This window comes from Heteronotia binoei, chromosome 12 (genome assembly GCF_032191835.1).
Source record: "Heteronotia binoei isolate CCM8104 ecotype False Entrance Well chromosome 12, APGP_CSIRO_Hbin_v1, whole genome shotgun sequence".
Classification (NCBI taxonomy): domain Eukaryota; kingdom Metazoa; phylum Chordata; class Lepidosauria; order Squamata; family Gekkonidae; genus Heteronotia; species Heteronotia binoei.
This window is the reverse complement of record NC_083234.1, coordinates 71,247,864-71,266,178: the sequence shown is the minus strand read 5'-3', so window position 1 is coordinate 71,266,178 and position 18,315 is coordinate 71,247,864. Positions and strand designations below refer to the sequence as shown.

Genomic DNA, 18,315 nt, shown 5'->3' with positions numbered 1-18,315 from the left:
AAGAAGGTTGTACTTATACATTTCCTAGTAATCTGCATACCTTACTCTCTTGTCTATTTGGTGGGGGTAGCATGCAGGAAGCACCGGCCCAATGGTGCATGACGCCCCCGCGCTCCACTTGTCCTCCCTGCTTGCCCACCCCTGCACTTGCCGTGAGGATGCCCAGCCATACCAGTTTCGAGGTCTATGCGTGTTTTGAAGAGACTTCTGGAGGATGTTCCTTCCCCCTCCTTTCCGGAAAGGAGGGGGGGAGAAACTTTCTCCAGAGGTCTCTTCAAAACATGCGGAGACCTCGAAGCTGGTATGGCTTGGGATGCTCGCAGCGAGCTTCTCAGGGGCCAGGTGGGAGCTGGCAGCAGCAGGGTGAGCTTCAGGGGGGCAGGCAGGAGGGAGCTGGCGGCAGCAGGGCGAGCTTTGGGGGGCAGGCGGAAGTGCGGTGGGCGGGCAGGAGCTGGCTGCTGCAGTGGGGGAAAGGAGGGAGGCAAACTAGGTGGTTGTCTTGGGCACCAGGAGGGGGGGGGAGCCCAATACGGCACCCCTCCCTTCCGGCGCCCTAGGCAACTGCCTAGTTTGCCTAGTGGATGAGCTGGCCCTGCACGCAGGGCACAAACTGCTAATGTAGCTGTTCTGGCTGATAATTGTGGATGTGGATCTCCATAACCTGTGGAGTGAGTAGCACTGCTTATGACCTTGTTGATGTTCCACTTAAACATTATATGTGTGCAACGCCTGTCTTGATGGTCACCTACTGCTGCTCATCGTACTGATGTATTTGCAGCGGCTAAGCAAGCTGACTCACCTTCTCTGTTCAGAAACCTCTGCTTTTGAAATTAGGCGGTTTTGAAATAAGGCCACCAGTGCCGAGGGCAACTAAGTTGTGTTCTCTGCAGCCAGACTTACTGGACGAGCTGGCGCAGGAAATCCGCAAAAGCTTCAGAAATATCCTCCAATGAAGAGCAGGGGATTGCTGTCAGCAGGAAACAAACCAGATTCCACATTCCACATAATCGAATTAGTGTGTCCAGAGCTTTTCTTGTAGAAAAAGCTAAGCAGGAATTTATTTGCATATTAGGCCACACCTCTGATGCCAAGCCAGCCAGAACTGTGTTTCTGTGCCTTCCTGCTCAAAAAAAAGCCCTAATTTTGAATGGAGCAGTGTGATGGAAGGAAAGTAGAAACTTCTCTGGAGTAGTGGTTTTATAACTGTCTTCTCTGGGAATCACTTGTTGACTTATCTGCCCCACGGCTTCAATGCATTGCAAAAGGCATAAGATGCAAATTTGACACCAGTGATACACCAGAAATCACACTGAACATGAATAAACAAAGACCATTTGGATTTTGTTTTGCTATTAATTTGATGCTTGTCCATATCATTACATGCCAGTTGATCATCTTTTTAAGAAAGTAAGAATGACCGAATGAAATGAGGTTTACATGCAGATTTGTATTTTAAAAAATGGGAAAAGGTATTGTCGGGGTTGAAATCTTTTTCAGAGGAGGCTCATGACCCAGCACTTAGAAATGTGATCTTGGTACCTAGGAATTTAATACTTTTGTAGCTCGGTGCTGTAGCGGCCCCTAAATATTTGATTCTGGCCTCTTAAAAATTTGATGCTGGCGTCTAGGAATTTAAATTATACTTCCAGACCTGTCTGTGTTCTTATTTCTGCACTGTTCTTCCATATACCAAAGTGTTTTACAATTCATATCTCATTATCTCAAGTAAAATTGCTAATTATTGGAGGCAAAGAGGTTTTTTTTAAAAAAAAATCCAGGATTTCTTGAGGGATTTTCGCTGTGCCCAAAGATTGAAGGATAATGCAAATTTTATCATATTCTGTCCTTTACAGCAGCCAGAGGCTTTGTGTCCTGTCAGTCAGAAGGAGCAGGGCTTTAGTATTTAAAAACAAGCTGGGAATGTTGTAGTATTAAAGACGGGCTCCAAACAGGATTGCCGTGCATGTTTAACCTGCAGCTGTTCCATTTTCAGCTCCCAACTGTAGGGCATATATATATTTTTTTCCCCATTCATATTAATTGAATTTTAGAGTGACCTTGTCCACGTATTGATTTGAATTAAAATTTTCTACATCAAGGTCGACTTGGCACATATCCTACAGGCAAAATATTAAAAAGCCAAGTACTGTGTCTATCAGGGTATCGACAGAAGAAGTTGGAATTTAATAGGGGAAGCTTGCTTCAGAAGGTAAAAAATAATGCTGTCTTTGTAATACAATTTAGGAAGGAGCCGGCCTGTGTTCGGTACCTCTTTTTCATAAGGTGGGGGGGGGAGGTGTTGATGAGTGTCTGAACTCGGCTATCCGTTTTAGAAATTGGTAGGCAGCAGCTCTCGAAGCAAGCTCGCGTTTTCGCCTGGCGGAATGTTTTGCAGTATTACATCCGTATGTCACTGACCATGTGACAGTGCTTGGTCTCTTTTTGAATGGACTGCAGGGCAAGCGTTGGTTCAGTCAACGCTTTCTCCGTGCCCATCACCTCTTCTAACCTCCCCTCCTTCCTCTCCCTTCCTGAATTCGTTAAAGCGTGGAGGGGGGGGGGCTGTAAGTGGTATTTCAGGCTTCTACAGCGTTGCATATGGTAAAGTCCACAGAAAGGAGGAGCTGTAAGTGCTCATGGTACCTGTAGGCAGAAGTCTCTTCCATTGATAAAGCACCTAAAGCAATTCCTTCTGCATTTGCATCTGAGCGCATAAGATGCCGATGATAGCTAAAGATATAAGCAGGTCTCAGCTCAGTTGGTGTCTGGATAGAAGCCCCGTGAAACTCTCTCCGAGCTTGCCAACAAGAGGCTGGGGAGAAAAGGGCAAAGGAACTCTCTTCAGGCAGGGCCGGCTCGCCTGCTAGGCAAATAGGCATTTGCCTAGGGTGCCGGCAGAGGGGGATGTCAAATTCAGCCTCCCCCCTGCCCGCCCCCTAGGCAAATCCCTATTTGCCTCCATGGCACCTCCTCCTCCCTCCTTCCCTCACCATTCAATGCCCGGGAAGGGACGGTGGAGTGCTGCGCTTCCCAGGCTCTTTAAAGGTTGGCCCCCCTGCCAATCAGCTCATCAGCAGGTAAAACGTGCCAGAGGCTCGCAGTTCCTATGCCGGCCCTCCAGCATGTTCAGGATCAGTGTGGAGGGTTGAGGGGCAGCAGCAGTGGGAAGGACAAGCAAGCCGCTGCCTCCTCTCGCCCTGCCTTGAGCGGCAAGCCTCCAGCACTTTTTACCTGTCAATCAGCTGATCAGCGGGGTGGGGCGGCCTTTAAAGAGCCTGGGAAGCCTTCCCAGGCATTGAAATGGTGAGGGAGGGAGGGAGGCGTTGTCGTGGAGGAAGGTGGAGGGGGGTGAGACTGCCTGGGGCAGTCCTCAGGTAATGGCTGGAGGTACTTTGCAAGGTGTCTGCCATTTGTCCCTATTTGGTCTTCAAAGTCCAAACTGATGTATCCATGTATGGTGGGAGGTAGCAGCCTTGCAGGCTGTATGGGCAGCATATGTAAATCTTTGCACTCAGAAATACACAGTTATTCACAATTGTGGGCAAAAACGTTGGTGGAATATCCAGCAGTAGTTACCATCATCTAGCAATAGACAAAGTCTGTTCAGGCTACCTAAATAACAGATTTATTATAAGTGCTCAAACAATAGTGAATAGTAAAACATTTAGTGCAACAGTGAATTAAGAACAGTAAAGGTTGGTGTAAATAAACAAAACTGACTAGACGGTCCATTTCTATAACTCCAAATAGACTCACTCACCCTTGAGTGAGGACACCCTCCTGCTGCAGCTTCCCCAGATATAACACTCCTCTGTCTGCAGCCTCTCCAGAGAGAACAAACTTCCTTTCCAGCCAGATTTTTCGTGTTTCCTCCCAGATCCCCCACCCCTTGACTAGTTTTCCCTCCAAAACTCTGCTACCCAATCAGAGGGAGAGTAGGGATCCTGGGAGATGTAGGCCCCCATATCTACTCCTAGGCAGTCTTCTCCCTGCCCTCTAGGCCACACGAGGCCTTAGATCATGACATCCCCAAATTTCACACTGGGAACAATATCCATGAGATGTTTCTAAGCGCCAGAGGATCCCTCTTCCAGCTTAGTTTGTTGCAGCTGTGTCTATAGGACTGGTTTGACTGACTTGATGAAGTTAATTGCAGGGGTTCAGCGTTCTAACCTTTTCCAGATTTCTCCAGGCTCACTCCCTTCTGTCACCTGCCTTTCGGGAGAGGCAACTCTAGTCCCTTAGGATTGCTGCTTATTTCCAAAATCATGCTAATTTGCTGAAATTTTGCTCTTCTAGTCAGCCTAACATCTGCTGGAATTCCAGTGTAAATAAACCACTGGCATCAAGGAAGAAGCTATTAATATTGCTACACCTGCTGGTTGTGAAGAGTTTAAAACGAGAAGCCAGGGCAGCAATGTTGCTTGAGCATTACAATGAACTTTTGGAGCAGGTTGGATTCTTTTTCTTCATTGACCAACGACTACAGAGGTTAGGGATGAAATGCTTCACATAAAAAGTAATGGAAGTTCTAAACAACTTCCTTGGTAAAAACTGTTTTGCAACAGTGCTTATTTAAAACATTTAGACCCCTCCACAGATTCTTAGTGCGCTGCTCTCCCAGTGGTTTCCAACAGGAAAAATGAAACAAATCATGAACTATAAATATGCTGCTATAGGGTTATGCTTTACCGGTACTATGGCCGCCACAAAGACAAGTGGATTCTAGATCAAATCAAGCTTGGGGCAGTGATGCTGTGTATTCTTGGTGCTTGAGGGGGGCAACAGTGGGAGGCCTTCTATTGTCCTAAACAGGGTGAGGGTTTCTGGTGTCCTGGCCCCACTGACGGACCTCCTGATGGCACCTGGGTTTTGTTGGTTGTTTTGTTTTTTGCCACTGTGTGACACAGAGTGTTGGACTGGATATTGACCTGATCCAACATGGCTTCTCTTATGTTCTTATGTGACACAAAGTGTTGGACTGGATGGGCCATTGGCCTGATCCAACAGGGCTTCTCTTATGTTCTTATGTGACACAGAGTGTTGGACTGGATGGGCCATTGACCTGATCCAACATGGCTTCTCTTACGTCCTGGCCCCACTAGCGGACCCTCCTGATGGCACCTGGGTTTTTTGGCCAGTGTGCGACAGAGTGTTGGACTGGATGGGCCATTGGCCTGATCCAATATGCCTTCTTTTATGTTTTCTTATAGGCCCTGACTGTTGAGGCAGAGTTTCTTAAGTTTAATTTAGTCTTGTCTGTATTTTAGCCAGTTCATATTGAATTTGTAACTAGTTCTTAGTGAACTAATTTTAGGGCTAATACAGTATTAGGCCTGTATTACAGTATTAGCCCTATATTACAGTATTTTAAAAATAACAACAACAATCTTCATTTATCCAAGAGGAGAAATCTGGAGGAAAAACCCGTTTTTTCCATGGCTTCAACATTTTCTTGATATGTTCCATGTCTAGTGTTGGGGCACCTCTCATCTGTTCTCCAAGGTTTCTCAAAGATGGTAGCCAGAGGTTGAAAGTATGCTAGCAAGTTCCTTTAGTGTCCTAAGATGCCTTTCATCATATCTTTTCTGTTGAATGGTTGGTCACTGTATGACAATGTTGTACATCTTTGCTCAATTGGATTTGATTTGACTGCAGTAGCTGATTAGCAAAGGGCTTTTTGCATGCATAGGAGAGTTAAAATGTAAGGTAGACCTCCGTCCCCAAAGAGCTTGTGTTCTGATTAGTCATGTGAATTGACCTCGTTTCTTCCCATGATCTCAGTTCCACCAGAAACTTGTCATGACATTTACACATTGTGGTCGATCCCTGACAGCCTGAACAGATTTTTGGATTAGCAGATTTTGCAACAAGACAGATTTAGGTTAAGTAGGAAGCCTGTTTTTGATGTGCCATGTTCCGTATTATTTTTCTGATGCTACCTGCTCTGAGCATCCTGGCTAGGGATGGTCACAAGCTTCAACCCAGATCTTAGAATGCTTAGAAACAACAACAAGGGAAAAGTTCTGGTCCACTTCCCCATCTCTTTTTCGTTTACACATCCAAAAGCCTCACCTTTATCACTGTGCCTTCATTCCTAGCCTCTGTTAGGCTCTTGCCCTCCCCTTCTCCCCCCCGCCATCAGTAATCCCATCGCCCTTTTCCAGCATCCACTTGTGCTCACTGGTGTGCTGTGGCAGAAGAGATGCAGGGATGCACAAAATCCCCAGACAGAAACAAAAAAGGAGAGCTATGCGCAACCCTTCTCGAAACCCTTCATTGGGCTTGTCTTTTCTTACTTCTCTCTTTCCTTCTTGAATGTGTGGCCCTCGGGCTGTCTGGTCATTCTGTTGTGTTTCCTTTTAGCTTTCTTCTGTTTTAGTTAAGTCACTCCATGAAACATAGCTGTATCTAAGAGCTTCCTGCTGCAAAGGTTTGAACATAAATTGCACGAATCAGTCAGTGTTTCCTCAGACTCTAGTTGCTGGAGTGTTCAGTTTTCACCTTGAAGCCCAGGAGAGCGTTTAACCAATGGCATATTTCTGCCAGAATGGAAGCCGTCTTTGAGTGAATCCTTTCTGCTCCAGCGTGCTTCTTCCAAAATTCCTATCACTTTTGCAAAACATTAAGATATGTCAGGAAAGTCAGGCATTCAGCGATGGACTTCAGCGTGAAACAGCAAAGCCATAACGTGGGGAGTGGTCCATGTCCACTCTTTGACAGGATCTTAAAACACTGGGTGGGCATCAGGTGAAATGATGGCGGAGTGCCATATTGGCATAAAAATCTAAGTAAGTAAAACTTAACAGTGCCTCCTTCACCCTTCACAGGGCTTTGACTGGAAATATTTTCCGTTGTTTCTGTATTAGGCAGGTAAAATTAGGCAGTCCACGGCAACATGATTTAAGCATAATTTCTATAATGCTTTTAATATCTTAAGGTTCGCTTGCTGAAACGGAGTAGATGAGAGAAGGTGGAAGTCTTAAAGGGTTAGAAAATAGTTTCAAATAAGTGAATGGACTTGGGGGTTCTACATCAGAGCTATTTGAATGCTGAGATTGAAACAATGATTTGGGTATCACATCTTGCTCAGCTGTGATGTAGCCAATCCTCCAAGAGCTTACAAGGCTCTTCTTACAGGGCCTACTGTAGGAGGATTGGTTACATTAGGGGTGTGTGGCCTAATATGCAAAGGAGTTCCTGCTACCAAAAAAAAGCCCTGGGTATACTGAAGCAAGCTGCTAAATCTCTGCCTCTTTCTATTATACTGGGTGACAGTTCCAGGTGGGCAGCCATGTTGGAGAGAGCCAGTTTGGTTAGTGGTTAAATGCACGGACTCTTATCTGAGAGAACCAGGTTTGATTCCCCACTCCTCCACTTGCAGCTGCTGGAATGGCCTTGGGTCAGCCATAGCTCTCTTATCTGGGAGAACTGGGTTTGATTCCCCACTCCTCCACTTGCACCTGCTGGAATGGCCTTGGGTCAGCCAGAGCTCTCTTATCTGGGAGAACTGGGTTTGATTCCCCACTCCTCCACTTGCACCTGCTGGAATGGCCTTGGGTCAGCCAGAGCTCTCTTATCTGGGAGAACCGGGTTTGATTCCCCACTCCTCCACTTGCAGCTGCTGGAATGGCCTTGGGTCAGCCAGAGCTCTCTTATCTGGGAGAACCGGGTTTGATTCCCCACTCCTCCACTTGCACCTGCTGGAATGGCCTTGGGTCAGCCAGAGCTCTCTTATCTGGGAGAACCGGGTTTGATTCCCCACTCCTCCACTTGCACCTGCTGGAATGGCCTTGGGTCAGCCAGAGCTCTCTTATCTGGGAGAACCGGGTTTGATTCCCCGCTCCTCCACTTGCAGCTGCTGGAATGGCCTTGGGTCAGCCAGAGCTCTCTTATCTGGGAGAACCGGGTTTGATTCTCCGCTCCTCCACTTGCAGCTGCTGGAATGGCCTTGGGTCAGCCAGAGCTCTCTTATCTGGGAGAACCGGGTTTGATTCCCCACTCCTCCACTTGCACCTGCTGGAATGGCCTTGGGTCAGCCAGAGCTCTCTTATCTGGGAGAACTGGGTTTGATTCCCCGCTCCTCCACTTGCAGCTGCTGGAATGGCCTTGGGTCAGCCAGAGCTCTCTTATCTGGGAGAACCGGGTTTGATTCTCCGCTCCTCCACTTGCAGCTGCTGGAATGGCCTTGGGTCAGCCAGAGCTCTCTTATCTGGGAGAACCGGGTTTGATTCCCCACTCCTCCACTTGCAGCTGCTGGAATGGCTTTGGGTTACCCATAGCTCTTGCAGGAGTTGTCCTTGAAAGGGCAGCTGCTGTGAGAGCTCTCTCAACCCCACCCACTTCATAGGTGGTAGGGGGAGAAGATATAGGAGGTTCTAAGCCGCTTGGAGATTCTGATTCAGAGAGAAGGTCAGGGTATAAATCTGCGTTCTTCTTCTTCTTGGTCTGAAGCAATAGAACAAAGCTGGAGCCCTGTGGCGCCTTCAAGACCAACACAGTTTTATTCAGGGTGTGAGCTTTTTGCGTGCAGGCACACTTCCTCAGACAAAGTGGAATGAAACTTACCAGTCCATACGTATAAGACCGAAGTTGAACAGCAGATTAGCATACAAGAACAAATATAATGAAATATTTTAACAGATGCAAGCAGGAATAGCAAGCTAAGTTTATGAGGTCACCACTGTTTACATTCAATTCCAGTTAAAAACACTGAGGCAAATAAAGATGTCAGAACTGGCAATGCATGTGTAAATGTGTGCTTCTTAATGATAAAGTATTAAGAGCAATCCACTGGCCGTGCTGTCACGCAATCACCCGTTAGGTCAGCTGAAGAAGTTAAGAAGCATCTGTTAAAATATTTCATTATATTTGTTCTTGTATGCTAATTTGCTGTTCAGCCTCTGTCTTATGTGTACAGACTGGTAAGTTTCATTCCAGTTTGTCTGAGGAAGTACGCCAGCGTAAATCTTTGTTGGTCTTAAAGGAGCCGCTGGACTCAAACTCTGTGCTGTTTCCTTACAGTGTTCTTGTAAAGCATTAAAAAAAAAAGGTAACGGTAGTCTCCTGTGCAAGCACCAGTCGTTTCCGACTCTGGGGTGACGTCGCATCACGACGTTTTCATGGCAGACTTTTTTACGGGGTGGTTTGCCATTGCCTTCCCCAATCATCTACACTTTATCCCCAGCAAGCTGGGTACTCATTTTACCAACCTTGGAAGGCTGAGTTAACCTTGAGCTGGCTACCTGAACCCAGCTTCTGCTGGGTTCGAACTCAGTTCATGAGCAGAGAGCTCAGACTGCAGTACTTCAGCTTTACCACTCTGTGCCATGAGGCTCCTGTTGTAAAGCATTACTAAAAGGTAAAGGTAGTCCCCTGTGCAAGCACCAGTTGTTTTCGACTCTGGGGTAATGTTGCTTTCACAACGTTTTCACAGCAGACTTTTTATGGGGTGGTTTGCCATTGCCTTCCCCAATCATCTACACTTTTCTCCCAGCAAGCTGGGGACTCATTTTACTGACCCCAGAAGGATGGAAGGCTGAGTTAACCTTGAGCCGGCTACCTGAACCAGCCTCCGCCAGGGATTGAACTCAGGTTGTGAGCAGAGGGTTCCGACTGCCGTACTGCAGCTTTACCACTCTGCGCCACACGTTACTAGTGCTGTATAATTTCGAACCGCGATTTGCATCCATGAGTGTAAAGATCTTTCAAAGGTTTGCCATTTTAGATGTCCGGATTCTGTTTTGCACAGCCCTTGGCTGTGTCTGGGATGTATTCTGGTTTCTGGATCTTGTTTTGTACCCAAGAAACAAGTTTGTATATTCTGTGGCCTTCCTCAGGGTCTCAATTTAAAGGTTAATAATTTTTTTGTTACTCTCCAGAGATGAGGTTTCCGAGCTCTTCCAAAGCATCCTTCTATTCATGAGTAGCAGAGAGCCTTGTGGGCTTGAAGAGTGGGCTCCAACTGGGAGCAACCTCTTTACGCTGGATTCTACTGTATAGGAGATGGTTGAAAGTCCACAGGGACTCTGCAGTCAGTCCCTTTCTGGACCTTTGGGAAGCAGCCTGGTTAAAAAAAGACTGATGCAAATTTTGAGCCTGACTTGCTATTTCCATCCAAGGCAAGAGTGGAGGGGGGGAACATCTGGTTAAGTGATCCTTCATTTTATTGTGTTAAGTGCTGCGTCTCTCTGCTGGTTTTGGCTAGGAAAATAGTTGGTTTAGTGTGAGTTTTGTCTAAAGCAGGGATGTCAAACATGCAGCCCGAGGTTCGAATCAGGCCCTCGGAGGGGTCCTATCAGGCCCTTGAGCAACTGGCTGTCATCTGCTTCTTTCTCCCTCTCTCTTGCTTCCTTCTGCATCACACCTTGCTTTGCCAGGCTTGCTTAATCACACAGGAGCTATGGAGCAAAGCCTCTGTTTTCTCCATTGGCTGAGACTTCTCCCTTGGAGAGGAAAGGGGGGGGGAATAGCTTGCTTTGCCAGGCTCTCTCAATTGCACAGCAGAGCTACTGAAACAAGCCTGTCTTTCTTCTATTGGCTGAGGCTCCTCAGAGCATGAATTGACAGTTATCAGAGACTGCTAAATAAACAAAACATTGCAAGAGTGCTAACGTTTCAAGCATGTTTTATTTTAAGTTTTAAAAAATCTTTAAAACTTGTTAGGGTCCTTTATAAAGTTTACTACACTACCTGGCATTACATTTTATGACATGCATGGCCTGGCCCAACAAGGTCTCATTTATGTCAGATCCGGCCCTCATAACAAATGAGTTTGACACCCCTGGTCCAAAGGCTCCTCTGTTATGCACCCTTTGTTTTACAGAAGGGGCTCCCTGTTTTCCATCGTTTTTTGGGGAAAGTTTTGTGTACAGAAAATCAAGGGGGGATTCAGAACCTGGCTGAGACAGAAAGGGTTTAAGAGCTGCTTTTAAAGCAGATGTTCCCTTCAGTTTGCGTTTCATTTGAGGGCATCCATATGTACCTTAATTACTCGGTGAAGTTAGCTGTGGAGAAATATTCCTTGGAGCTGATTAAAACGCTGTACAGACTTGGACCACTGCTATGCGTGCATACCCACACACGCAACAAATTTAAAAGCAGATTTTTAGAAAAAGAGAGACAATATTGTTGCAGTAATTCTCTCCCACCTGGGAACAGTGCTCTTCATCTAAAGAGCTGGCATTCAGTATTATTCATCATGGCATTTGATTAGTTCTTCTGCCTACCGGCAGTTTTAAATTATTGATTCTAACTAGTGGTTTTTATGTATTCTATTGTATTTTATTATTATTTACGTTGTAAGCTACCTTGAATTCCTGTAAGGTATTCCTGTAATAAATGTTTTAGTTAGGTAGGTAGATAGATAGGTAGGTAGGTAAATAGGGAGACAGGCAGATAGGTAGATGGATGGATGGACAGACAGGTATGATAATGTAAGGGGTTAGATCCCATAGATCAGGGGTCCCCAACCTCTGGGCCGTGAACCGGTACCAGTCTGTGGCCTGTTAGCAACCGGGCCATGAGTTGTATAATTATTTCATTATATATTGCAATGTAGTAATAATAATAGGAAGAAGACTTTGGATTTATATCCTGCCCTCCACTCTGAATTTCAGAGTCTCAGAGTAGCTCACAATCTCCTTTACTTTCCGCCCCCACAACAGAGACACCCTGTGAGACAGATGGGGCTGAGAGAGCTTTCCCCAGAAACTGCCCTTTCACGAACAACTCTGCAAGACCTATGGCAGACCCAAGGCCATTCCAGCAGCTGCAAGTGGAGGAGTGGGGAATCAAAGCCAGTTCTCCCAGATAAGAGTCCGCACACCTCACCACCACACCAAACTAATAGAAATAAAGTACAGAATTGTATCACCCTGAAACCATTGCTCCCCCCCCCCCCTCAGTCCCTGGAAAAATTGTCTTCCACAAAACCAGTCCCTGGTGCCAAAAAGGTTGGGGACCGCTGTCATAGATCCTGTGGCACAAAGAACCTTCTTCCTCTGATGTAAGACCCTCATGCACAAGTGGACAGCTTCTTGGCACTGGCAGCAAGTGCCCAAGTCCTGTCCCCAGTGGCTGCATCCCATTGTGTCGTGAATCTGCTGGTGTGAGTTTCAGCATTTCTGTTGGACTCAGCTGCCTCCCACCACACCTAACTTCTACAGGACGGCTTAGGATACCAAATCAGGGCTGCAGCCGGACGCAGCTCTCCCAACAGCCGCCAGGACTCTTCTCTTGCCACCTTTCTGGCTTTGTGTTACGCACACTGACAAGAGGGATAGAGGACCTTACTGATGGGAAGCCCACAGACAAGGTGTTTGGCACAAAAAAAGCAACAAGGATTCAGGCCCGTAGCCACGGTGGGGCCTACAGGATCCTGGCCCCACCACATAAGACCCCTGACTTGCTCCTGCTGCCCCGCCAGCCACCCCTGAGCCGCTCACCAGCCGGCGGGGGTTATTGGCGGCCCCCGGCCCCACTCAAACAAAAATTGTGTCTCTGTGCCCCACCAAACTTTAAATCCTGGCTACAGCCCTCTAAGGATTTCCTCTGTTGCAGCTCAACAACATCCTATCTCAATAGTCTCCAGCAGTGTCTCCCACCCAGGGTGCGCATGCAGTGTTTGTAATTGGTTTTTTAAATGGCATGGCTATTCATTTTCTACAGTAGCTTTATTTAATTTTATTTCTGAAGAGTAAATCAGCTTTTTGAACCGGATGAGTTTGTTAAACCCAGGGCTTTTTTTGGTAGGAAAAGCCCCAGCAGGGACTCATTTGCATATTAGGGCCAGTGTTCCCTCTAAGTTTAGTTAGTGTGAGCTAGCTCACAGATTTTTAGCCTCTAGCGCACACATTTTTGTCTTAGCTCAGGAAAAATATAGAACACAATAATTTATGCAGTAGCTCACACCTTTAATGCAAGTAGCTCACAACTTTAATACCAGTAGCTGACAAAGTAGAATTTTTGCTTACAAGACTCTGCAGCTTAGAGGGAACGTTGATTAGGCCACACCCTCTCATGTCACCATTGTTTCACACAGGGCTGCTTTTTGCTGAAAAAACCCCGCATAAACTCATTTGCATGTCAGGCCACACCCCCTGACAAGCCAGCCGGAACTGCATTTCTGCTTTTAAAAAATGCCCTGGTTCAACTCAGGCCCATAGCTACGAGGGGGGGAAGGCTCATCCTTTCAACCCCCCTCCCTTCCAACTAGATGGCCCCTCCATTGGAGGCCCCCCAATCTGTCCCCTTTGCTCACCATCACCCTGAACAAATATCATCGCTGCTGGTCTTTTTGCTTTTTTCCTCTCCCCTTCCCTAACACACCGTGCAGAGCAAAGTGTGTATGTGTGTGTGGAGAGGGTCAAGAAGTCTTTGTCTCTCTGAGAGAGGGGCACATAAGAAAGGGGAGTGGGGGGAGAGGAGCTGCTGTGAGTGCCCAAGCAAAGGGGGGTTGTGGGACTCCAGGCAGCTTACATTGCTTGAGAGCCCAGGGCCACCAAACCGGGTGCCCCCCCCAAACAACAAATCCTGCTGTAGGCCCCCACCAAACATGAAATCCTGGCTACGACTCTGGTTAAACCTATCTGACAAAGGGAGCTTTGAGTCTGGAAAGCATCCCAAATTCTTGTTGGCCTCTTAGGGCACTACTGGACTTGGATCTGGCCCTTCTACTGCAGACCAGCACAGCTGCCCCCTGAAACTTTCTGCACTTTCAAATTAAACCTTTTTTTTTATATACCAACAGTTCTCTGTCACTGTTTGCTAGAAAAATAATTGCTCGAGTACAGCAGTTTCTGAATGTCTTTCAAGCAACTCTTTTAAACACATAAGTTAAAAATACTGAATGTGTGTTTCTCTCCTGTAAAGTATTTTTAGAAGAATGTAATCTTCATGGGAAAAAATGGAAATGATTTTATTGTGTATTTTGTTTTTAATATTTTATGCTTTTATTTGTTGTTAGCCTCCATGAGCCCATCAGGGGAGAGCGAGATATAAATCTGATTGATTAAAGAAATAAATAAATGTTAACTTTTTCCTGCTCTTGTGATTACTATTATTTTTGAGAGTTTGGCTTTTGCATTTTTCTCAATGCTGATGCCTTTTTCTTTTGACAGGTTACCTTAGGGAAGGTGTTAAAAGTCATCGTGGTGATGCGGAGCCTCTTCATCGACCGAACGATTGTAAAGGGGTATCACGAAAACGTCTACACAGAGGATGGCAAGGTGGGTGTTGCTTTCTCTCCCCCATTGCAATTTTGTGTGTGTGAAAGAGAGAGAGAGAGAGAGAGTCAGTCGGTCAGTCAGTCTCTGGAACCAACATGCAGCTTGCCCAAGAAGCAACGCTGATATTATGCAAAGCATTTAACTTCCAATTTAAATAATTTCTCTCCTCCCCACCCCCTGCCCTCCTGCCCTTGCTTGAATTTCTAATTCCTCACCTTAGACCCCTGTTTGCCTCATTATTAGCATCTACCGGTGGGAATGTGTATTCAGAGCGTTTGAGCGTATCAGTAAGCCATGGCTCAGTATTCTCCCCATTCCTTCCCCCCTCCCAAACTGCTGGGTAATGTTGTACCAGTTGTACAGTCAACTGGATAAAGTCCACAGTGAAAATTTTGGTCCAGTCCTAAGCTGGTTGTGTCTGATGGGGAGTACTGCCGTTTGAACGGCAGCTATTAAAGTAAAGTGTAACCTGTTTCCGTGAGCGATTTGCTTTATGAAACACTCACCCTGCTTGAACCCCTAATTTCTCCTGGCTGCACGCACTCCATATGGCTTTCTGTGGAGCGTTAGAGGATGCTAATGGGACCTGACAGCCTTCAACTCGGTTTGTTTCTCTCTTCCGAGTAGAATGGGCTCTTACAGAGGCACCCACCCAGGGTTCACCTTTTCCCAGTAACAAGTACTAAGCGCTTCTGTCTCTTGCAGTCTTCCCTTTGCTCTCGATATCTCTTTCCTTATTATGAATCCCATTAAAATACAAAGTTCATTTTAACCAGGCAAGTACTTGGCACCCATAGGCCATGTTTTAATGAGGAGAGAATTATTTTTTTAAAAAAAAGAGAGAGAGAGAGAGACTTCCTTATAACACACAACATTGCATTGTGTGCTGACCCCCACCCCAGCTCCTCAGCTACATTCCTGTCTGTCAAAAAATAAAGATTGGCTGCTGTGCTCGAAAGAACATGTTTCATTTTCCAGGTGAAAAAAGAATCTCCTTCTAAGGGAGAGATTTCAGTAGATGTCCAAGATCGCCCTGTGCTTAAAGCAGATTGCTTAGTAACACCCAGGCTGTGATCAGGACACGGCTCAGAACTTCTCACAGATCTGGGAGGCAGGAAATGTGCCACCCTCGCCCTGACATTGGTTGACAGCGTGAGCCGAAAAAGGATTGTGCGTGTCTCCTGGGAACCCTGCCTGGTGGGGAGCCATGTGCGTACCACAAATAGATGGATGCAGAACGCTGGTTCTATGGACTTCTGGAAGCAGGTTCTCTCATGCCTATCTTCAGAAAGTTTTGATTTAATTTAATTTTTAGATTTATACCCCGCCCCATCCCGCAAGTGGGCTCAGGGTGGCTTACAATAAAACAACAGTTAAAATAATATCACAAAAATAGGCATTACAAATCAGGAGCAGCACAGTAAACAGTCTTACAGACATAGACAATCTTACAGCATGCAACTGATGGCTAACAGCATGACATAACACCATAATGGTGAAATGTTGGGGGAAGCGATGATTTCCAAGGATGCCCGCTGGATTAATTAAAAGCCTGGTGGAAGAGCTCCGTTTTACAGATCCTGTGAAACCTTGATAAGTCCCGCAGGGCCTGGATCTCCGGTGGGAGCTCATTCAACCAGGTAGGGGCCAGTACCGAAAAGGCCCTGGTCCTCGTTGAAGCCAGCCGGCCGGCCGTCCTTAGGACCAGGGACTATGAGAAGATGTTGAGCAGCTGATTCTCAGAGCCCAGGTGTGTGTGTGGTGGGGGGGGGGGTCATTGGGTTTCTTTGCATTTTTGCAGCCAAGGTAAAGCAGACAAGAGAACATTGAGGGAATGGCGTTCTAACAGCTCTACATCCGAAGCCCCATTTTTACACACAAACGGCAGTTTGGCAATTGAAGTGGAGCTGGAGCAGTAATCTGAGTTGTGCACACTGGCCAGTTGTGCACTCAGTTGAGCTTGCACTCGCTTTGCTTCCTTGCACGCACCCCGTCTCCCTAGCTTGCATGCTAGTTCTCCTTGATATGTCATAGACTAGGCCAGAATATTAAGCTGGAAACCCATTTATTTAGTACTTTTATCCCATTTTGTTGCCCAGTGGGGGACCCAAAACATCTTGGGGGGGGAAATAGCTTAAACAGGTTTAGAAACACAGTATGCAAAACAAGCAAAAACAAAAAAGTAAGATGTCCTTGACGGATGCCCACAAGGTCAGTCTAGATGGCTGAGGCCACAGACTAATAGGTATGAACAAACACCACCCCCTGCCCCCATTCATATAGTTTCTTTTAGTGTTTTGGGGGTATTTATTTGAGCAGTGATCGTTTGCAACCGAAGACCAACGTTCCACATATCAACCGCAGTGGCAAGCGGAGATGAGAGGTTGGGTTGAACTTGAGCAAAGACGCCTTCTTATGACATCTTCTAGGACGAAGCAATTAAAGTAACTTCTGTCCTTGTTGGTTTCCTTTTTTTTTTCTAAACAGATATCATGGAGGAAGCACTTAAGTGTTGGTTGGGCAAGGTTATTCCAGTTTGTTAGCTCCCAGCGTAAATGGATGAAACAGAGAGGAATAGGCAGAAAAGGAAGCTGAATAAAAGCCCTTCTTTAAGCATGAATTCTGTCTGTCAAATAAGTTGAGGGGGGGGTGGAAGGTGTACCATGTAGTTATCCTGGGGGAGAGTTCCAGGTGCAAGGGGGCAGCAAGGTAGAATAAGAATTTATTATCCTTGCCAAACTAGAGATAGGTAATGTCTAGTGACATCTGGTGATATTTGCATTGTACGGTAGTCCTTGGAAAGGCTTACGGTCTGTGCTAGATTGCTTGTTGCATAATACTTCTCTCTTCTGGAGGGTGGGGAGGGGGAGCCGTTGCAGTTTTTGCAAAATCCAGAGATGTCTCCTTTCTGTTTTCAGCCAGTTCCAGCTTGGATTCTTCTGCAGTCTCCTCTGGCCCTACCACAGGGCTGATGCATTTTAATTAGCCACGTAGCAGTTGGTACTAGTGGCATCGTGCCACCCATAATTTCAGGCATATTCTTTCTGCGGCACAGTCCAAGTATAAGCAGGCAATTGCCGCCGGTGATATCCAAAGAAACAAACCTCCGCAACTCACCCTTCGGAGCAGACTTCAAGCTGAACCATGAGTTGCCTGCCCAGTTTTGCTGATAAAAATCACAATTGCATTAGAATCATTTTGCCAATCCCTGGCTTGCTTTGCGTAAGTGCTGGAAGTGGGGCAGGGTCATGGCAGAGTCTTGGAAATGGGCATCTTGGAGTACTGAAAGAGCAAGTAGCTCAGGCTTGCACCAGGTGGGCCGAGGGGTCTCGGTTGAATCGGCGCGTGAAGCAACCTGGGTTACGTTAATGCCACTCCTTCATTAATTACCCCTCTGTATCAATAAGAAAAGGCAGGGGGAGGTTTTTTGCCTCCCAGCCGAAGTGAGGAGAAGAAATAGTGGTATCAAAGGAAAGCTTCAAAGACAGCCAGAACCGTCTCTTGAGTAATTTCTGATCCCTGCATTCTTTCCACTTCAAAGCGGGGTGTGTGTGTGTTTGGGTAAAGGCGAGGGGGGTTGAATCCGATTTCTCTAATAAGTGTTGGCACCAGCCCTGTTTGATATTAGATGCAGGGAACATTTTGATTTGTTATCGCCTTTGAAATCGTTCAGACGACCTTCAGAAAATGGCCTCTTGTTACTTGCGCCAGGGGTAGGTGGGGAGCGCGGGGCACTGGGAGAAAGAGAGAGAGAGAAAGGCCCAATTTAATTCGCATGCAGAGGATGCCTTGAAATTGTGCTTTCAGCAGCTTTTTAGTTACAAATGTGTGTCTTGATTGAAAGTGAAAAGTTGAAGAATAATAGACCTGCAACAATGCATTGTTTAGCACACCCGCCTCATGTGTCTGGTTTTCTTTCCGTGGCGGAGGGGTGTTGCGCTCCTTGCATATGGCTCTTGTCTTTCCTCTCAGAACCTTGAAGGCCATTGGAAATTGCAGGAATTTAATTACTTTGGGGCTCTTTAGCCCCCGATGCAAAAGAATGATTGTTCGGTAGTTAGCTGGTTTGTGTCCCGGCATTACTCTT

At 46.4% G+C, this 18,315-nt stretch overlaps 1 protein-coding gene across 2 annotated transcripts in view; it reads left to right on the top strand.

Annotated features, from left to right (window-relative positions):
* Positions 1-18,315, top strand: part of MED27 (mediator complex subunit 27) — a 254,777-nt gene that overhangs the window by 197,128 nt on the left and 39,334 nt on the right. Inside the window, exon 5 of one of the 2 annotated variants that reach the window (XM_060250725.1) lies at positions 14,121-14,228. The exons of the other annotated variant lie outside the window; for it this stretch is intronic. Within the exon in view, the coding sequence (XP_060106708.1) occupies positions 14,121-14,228 (108 nt within the window). The remainder of the gene's footprint in view (positions 1-14,120; positions 14,229-18,315) is intronic. 2 annotated transcript variants of the gene reach the window in all.